The sequence below is a fragment of the Acanthisitta chloris genome, unplaced genomic scaffold (genome assembly GCF_000695815.1).
Source record: "Acanthisitta chloris isolate BGI_N310 unplaced genomic scaffold, ASM69581v1 scaffold22935, whole genome shotgun sequence".
In the NCBI taxonomy this organism is placed as follows: Eukaryota; Metazoa; Chordata; class Aves; order Passeriformes; family Acanthisittidae; genus Acanthisitta; species Acanthisitta chloris.
Window position 1 is genome coordinate 434 of NW_008673440.1, and position 6,831 is coordinate 7,264.

Consider the following 6,831-nt stretch of genomic DNA (forward strand, 5'->3'; position numbering starts at 1 on the left):
CGGGAACGGTTCGAGCTCTGCGCTCCGAGCACCGCCCGGTACAGGCAGAAAGAGTTCAGGCGTGTCCCGGTTTTAGCCAGGATGGAGTTAATGTTCTCAGTAGCTAGTGCAGTGTTTGGATTCAGAGTGATGATACTATTGTATCATCAGAGTGATGATAATATTGATACTGATGTTTTGGTTTTGCTAAGTTGTGTTTATCCTAAACCAAGGATATTTTCTTGCTTGTGTCTTATGCTCTGCCGGTGAGAAGATACACAAGAAAGTGGGAGGGAGCATAGCCGGGATAGGTGACCTGAACTAGCCAAAGGGATGTTCAACACCATGGCATGTCATGCCCAGGATATAGGCAGGAAGGGGCCGATCCGGGGAAAATTCGTCCCCGTTTGGTTGTGCTTTTGAATAATTAAAACCAAAGGCGTGATTGTTAATCATTCGCAGTACATGGCCCCAGAGGTATAGAGGTACCCGTAACACTGAGCATAACACCAATCTGGTGACTGTGGCTCCACGATGTATTCCTTTCTGAAACTGTTCCCTTAAAGACAGAAACACAGGGGTTTTGCGTGGTGGTTTTCTTGTTTGGTTTTTTTTCCTTTTTTTCTTTTGTATGAAACACTTCCATGCTTTTTCCGCAGAGCAGTCATTTGCTCTCTGACAGGGGATGGGCTTGGAAGGTGCAAAGCAACCTGCCAGCTCAGCTCACCCTGTTGGTGTTTTCCCCCCTGGAGATTGGTTACCAACAGGAGCAGTGTGGTGGATGTGCAGCGCTGGCTTGACAGACTCCTCTCTGTTTGCTGCAGGGTCTGAGTGAATATAAGAGAAGCTTCAGATGGACAACACCAGAGTTTGGTAGCACATCCCAACAGCAGAAATCCTTGCGGGCAGGACTTCGGTCAGATCAGTTTGGTAAGTGCCTCTGAGAGCTGAACCCTTGATTGAAACCAAGGCCCAGAAAGGTTTGGTGTGGTGAGTCTGTGGCCACAGTGAACTAGTGGTGGTTGCAGTTTGTGCACTTTGTACAGTTAAAAGTATATTCCTGGCCATCATTTAGAGTGTGTTTTTGAACACCATTTTCTCTCTGGCTACACTGAAACTTTTAAATTCATGCTATTGATATAAACCCTGGAAAAAAGTTGTTTCTGACATGTGGCATAAGCCAAGTCCCAAACATGAAACACAGGTGCAGTGTTAATCCATAAAGGGTGTTTTTTTTCCTTTTTTTTTTTTTGTATGAAACACTTCCACGCTTTTTCCGCAGAGCAGTCATTTGCTCTCTGACAGGGGTTGGGCTTGGAAGGTGCAAAGCAACCTGCCAGCTCAGCTCACCCTGTTGGTGTTTTCCCCCCTGGAGATTGGTTACCAACAGGAGCAGTGTGGTGGATGTGCAGCGCTGGCTTGACAGACTCCTCTCTGTTTGCTGCAGGGTCTGAGTGAATATAAGAGAAGCTTCAGATGGACAACACCAGAGTTTGGTAGCACATCCCAACAGCAGAAATCCTTGCGGGCAGGACTTCGGTCAGATCAGTTTGGTAAGTGCCTCTGAGAGCTGAACCCTTGATTGAAACCAAGGCCCAGAAAGGTTTGGTGTGGTGAGTCTGTGGCCACAGTGAACTAGTGGTGTTTGCAGTTTGTGCACTTTTGTACAGTTAAAAGTATATTCCTGGCCATCATTTAGAGTGTGTTTTTGAACACCATTTTCTCTCTGGCTACACTGAAACTTTTAAATTCATGCTATTGATATAAACCCTGGAAAAAAGTTGTTTCTGACATGTGGCATAAGCCAAGTCCCAAACATGAAACACAGGTGCAGTGTTAATCCATAAAGGGTGTGTAGGAGCTGGTATTGGGTTAGCTGTGGTGCATGGGAACAGTAAGAATTCCACATTTAAGAAGAGAATAATTTGGGGCAAAGTTTGATACATAGTAAAAGTTTGTATCAAAGACAAAAAAAACAAAACCAGAGACAGCTAACTGAAAGAAGAGGATGGATGAGCATTAAATGGAAAAGCTTGTGGCCCTCTAGTCTAGGAGTTAAGGACTGTAGGCATGGCAGGAAAATGTGGGGATAGGAAGTAGAAGACAAAGGAAATAGCATCTGGATTGAAAGGCCTGTGGGGAGTTGAGAAATAGGAGTAGGCTAAAGAGTGATGACAACTGTGGTGCTTTGAAAAAGAATAGTAAAAAATAGGATTTACTGTAGTGGCACAAGACAGGTTTAGAAAAAAACAGTACAGTTCAGTGCAACTGCACTATGCAGTCTGTGTAATTAGAGTACAGTGTATTTGTTCCTACAATGTGATAAGTGTTCAAAATTATGGCCTAGTAATTAAGAACTGACTACTGGGAGTAGCGTTTTTAGTCAAGATGCTACACATTTTAGTAAAGAATTTAATCTTGATAAAGATTATGCTTTATGTATATCACCCTATCTTCCATTACTGCAAAATATATGTTTCTTTAACCTTGCTTTCCATAACACATGGGTCTGTGTATGGGTTCCTGTATTGAGGACTATAGTTTTCAAGTGTTCTGAAACACTTGAACATGAAACATCTTGGCTTCTCTTTAAAATTGTAATCTGTGTTTATTTTCCAGTCAAACTAAACTGCAGATTTTACAAGACTTGCAATAACCTCATGAGTTAACTATGCATCAGTTTCTCCTCTTTCTCATGTTGTAAGGGTGGTTTTGTCTGTGCTTGCTGTAGTTTTTCTACATATTTGCGTCAATTTTCACTCTCATCTCTTTTCTGGCCATTTATTTTAAATGTCACTCTTGACGCCTTGTAGGACTTGCAGATTGTTACTGATAATTTACTTATGGTTCTTCCTGTTGAAACACATAGCTGGCAATTTTAAGAATCACTTGGAACATCACTGTAAAAAGTTGACAGCTGCAGGTGCTCAGAGTTCCTTCTGCCACTTTTCCAGTGTTTTTTCACTGAAATTACTTTCTGCCACCTATATGTGTAGTCAGGTATCCAAACATTTTGTATACTTGTCACCATAGGTTGTTCTTTATTTTACTGAAAGAGAGAGCAGTCTGTCTCTCTCTCCTAGGAAGTATTTCAGCCAACTAGGGGTTTTCACTTTTTTCCATCACACTTTGAAGCTGGATTATGATTTCCCACTTTAAATGTGTTCAGTCATTTAATACTATTTTTAAAATGGTGGGCTAATTTTTTTCTTATCTCTCTGTGTAAAGGCCAGCAGGTCTTCAAAATAATTTGATACCTGGTTTAGTTTGGAAATGTTTTTGTGTTTATGCTGTAAAAAGTCATCAGCTGTCTGAAATGTTCTTAAATCAGACAGATGGATGGGGATTTGTCACTGTCCTGCCACAATTGGTGAGAACCTGTTTAGCAAGGTGTGTTGTGCATATGTAATGAGAGCTGTTTGTAGCATAGTCTCTATTGCTGTGGGTCAGTTGTTCTGTATCTGCGTTAACCACATTCTCTTCACTGACTGTGCTAGTTTTGTTGTTCAGCTCCCAGAATCAACTTGCCCAGGATTGTCCTGTGAACATTTTTGCTTTATATGGTTTTATCCAACATGGTCCTGGAGCACCATATTCCCAGCTCTCTTTAATGGAAAGGAAAGGCATTGCAGATTGGAAAGAAGACAGAATTTCATAGCCATGCTCATAGTTTATAGGCTGTCATACTAAAACAGTGCCTTCTAATAATCAATTGTATGATAAACATTCCATTTATTCTTGTCATAGAGTGATACTATGCCTTCAATAGAATGTTTTTGTTAAACCTGATAATGTCTTTTTCAGGAATTGCAGGAGAACCAAACTTCATTTCCAAGAGAAGAGTACCTTACCATCATCCACAGATTTCAAAGTCCTTTGAATGGGCAGCAGATTGTGATTTGAATGATCTGCCTGAAACCAAAGCTGCAGAGTTGCACACAGATCACAACAACAATGATGTGAATCAGGAAAAAATTGAAATGCCAGAAGGACCCAGACCGTCCCCAGAAGTTAGGTTGCAGTTGGCAGATTCTAGCGGAGAAACAGCTCTTGGCCTTACAGAGAACAGCATGAAGAAATCACCCTCTAAAGCTCCAGCAAATCAGAATGAAGCAGTTTCATCTCCAAAAAAGGAGTTAAAAGAAATGAGTAACGGGGTAAGGGAATTTTTTTTTCAATTGACCAGTGTAAAAAATGACTAGCAGTAATTTCATGCACCTTCCCAGGCTCTCTTGTCTAATGTTTTCCTTAGCTGTGCATTTTGATACTCTATGTTGTAGTTTCTGTTTTGGAAGAACAGTTCTTTTGAGATCAGATTGTGGTGCTACTTAATTCAATAGGAATTTGCTCTTCATATGTCATCACTGTTGATTTCAATTAAACAAGGATTTAGCCAATAATATATAGACTTTTTGGAGTTGTTGACTGTAATGAGAAAATGTACTTTGCATTCATTTTATTCGGAAAACCAAAAACCAAACCATTGATTTGAAGGCATGCATTGAAAGATGTTCTACTTGCAAAACTCTGCAGGAAAGGGAACAATCATTGTTACTGTTTTTTTCTTTTTTATGTTGTCAGCTTCACAGAGACCTTCAGAGGAAAGCAGACATGAATATTTCGCATTTAAATGCTTCCCCCAGAAATTCTAAAGATCAAAGCCAATTTGTTGGGAAGAGTCCTCATGAAAAGTCACCGATACTTGCAGCTGAAGAGGTAACTGTAAAGAATCCAAAAAGTAAATTGATGCTTTTTTATGTGTCAGCAAAATTGGTTACCTTCCAAGATTTCATTTCTTCCTCTTTTGCAGAGATAATCAAACTTTAATGATTTCTTTTTTCTCTCTCACTATACAATATAGTGAGAGAATATACAATATATACAATATAATTGGATTTGCTTTGCTGTGATTCTTTACTGTGGTCAGGTGTAATTCTTTGTTCTCCTTAGGTCTGGTTGTATTTCATTATTTCTAACTTCTTCTGTTTGCATTACTTTACCAGTGTTATCACAGTTTCTTAGTCTCCATCTCTGTGCCTGTAAACTTTTAAGCCCTAAACTGCATATCTGTAGTGTTTTTTTCTTTCGTGAGAACAGCTTATACTTGAAAGTGGAGTCTTTTAAGATATTCTTGTGGCATTTTAATACATCTCATGAGCTTATGGGCTTTGGAGGATTGACAGTGCTATTTCTAGTCAGACCACAAAGTGTGTGACTGTCAGACTGCTGTGTGTTTTCAATTAACTGTTACTGGGATCAGGACTTAGGAGACTCAGTCTGTCTTTTGGTCATTTTGCAGTATGAAATAGGCACTTTTGCTTTTATTTTGTCTTCTGTTACTTCCCTGGAAGTATATACATTAATGGGGTTGCTACAGAGGGTATGCTCTCTCTTTTCACCCACTGGTAGCAGATTTGTTCAATAACAGCTTTCAGAGGCAATGAATGTGGATAACTAAGATCAATCACTAACCTGTCTTTTTATGTTTGGAGTGCCAAGCAGGTGGATTTACTGGAAGACACCTCTTTTTCAGCAGTCTTTTTTGCAAGGAAAACTCACTGAAGTGCATGACAGTAGTATAGAACCCAAAGGACCTTTTGAGCAAAAGGCAGGTCCCAGAAAGCCACCTTAGGGAAAATTTCAGAGAGAATTCCATTTGATTCTGTGTGAAATCAGCTTGATAATTTCATTACTGATGCTTGTGAACATACTATGTCAGAAGAAAGACTGTGAAATCTAAAATTGGAAACATTTTTCTCACAGCTTGTATAGCGTAATAAGCCATGAGAATAAGTCTGTAGGCACTACACATCCATAGCTAAATAGAACTCAGAGAAAATTTAATGATAAAAATTATACATATTAAACAAACTGATATTCTTTGCTGTAGATATAATGGAGAATATACCTGAATAATGAATAATAATACCTTTGCCTCGAAAAGATTCTGTGAAAATATCACAGTTATCCAAATTAGGTTGTAAGTCAGGCCTAAATTCTCATAGCAAAGCTATGGAAAATACAATTGTTGCATCTGGCTTGGTCTTTAAATTCAGCACCCTGGGATATGTGACCATCTATTTGGCAAATTCAGTACCTTGATTTATAATACTGTATTGATTGGGAAGTAGAATATAGCTTAATTTACCCAAGCTCTAAGCATCCAGTTCTAAAACACAAAGCAGTTGTCTTCTTATGGTCTGCACATGTACTGAGGACCCATAAGGAAGTTTTACAGCATGCATTTTAAAAAAGCATGATCCTACCTACAACTCAGAAGGTGAGCTGTCTTCCCAAATAAACAAACCCTCTTACTGAGTAAACTTCAGTAAGAACAGTGTTTGATCACAAGTTTAACTGTCTGATTCAGTCACATTTAAATGTTTTTATCAGGTTAAATTTCTCTTGAATTTGTCCTAGAAGTTCATTGCTCTGCACATGCTGTATTTGTACTCATGATGGTCTCTCTGTTCATACGTGAGTCTATTTGTGTGAATCAGTTAACTGATTTTGAAAATGTAGCCTTAAGGTAAACAAATTACACTTTAATCTTTGTTTTGTTTTCTTTCCACCCACCAAGGTTATTGGCAACACAAGGAAATCCATACCTCCATTTAAATCTCCTGCAATTACTTCTGAAACTGCAAATGAGAGAAATTTCAAAGAGTCTCCTCCTGTTAAGGGTCCACAAGAGAGACATGGTTCAGAAGAGAAAGAATTTCCGGTTTGTGAACAAGTAAATATTTCCCTGAAAGAAAAGCTTTCGTAGAATCATAGAATTATAGGGGTTGGAATGGACCTTACAGATCATCTAGTCCCAACCGCCTGCCGTGGGCAGGGACCCCTACTCAC

General features: G+C 39.2%; 1 protein-coding gene across 1 annotated transcript; it reads left to right on the forward strand.

Moving 5' to 3' along the window:
* Window positions 1-1,426: 1,426 nt before the first annotated feature.
* On the forward strand, window positions 1,427-6,703 carry LOC103802497 (nuclear protein MDM1-like; the record flags this gene model as incomplete). Its single annotated transcript, XM_009074978.1, has 4 exons — window positions 1,427-1,532; window positions 3,784-4,136; window positions 4,561-4,695; window positions 6,560-6,703. Coding segments are annotated over 4 exons (738 nt in total), but the record flags the coding sequence as incomplete, so codon positions are not given.
* Window positions 6,704-6,831: the final 128 nt, after the last annotated feature.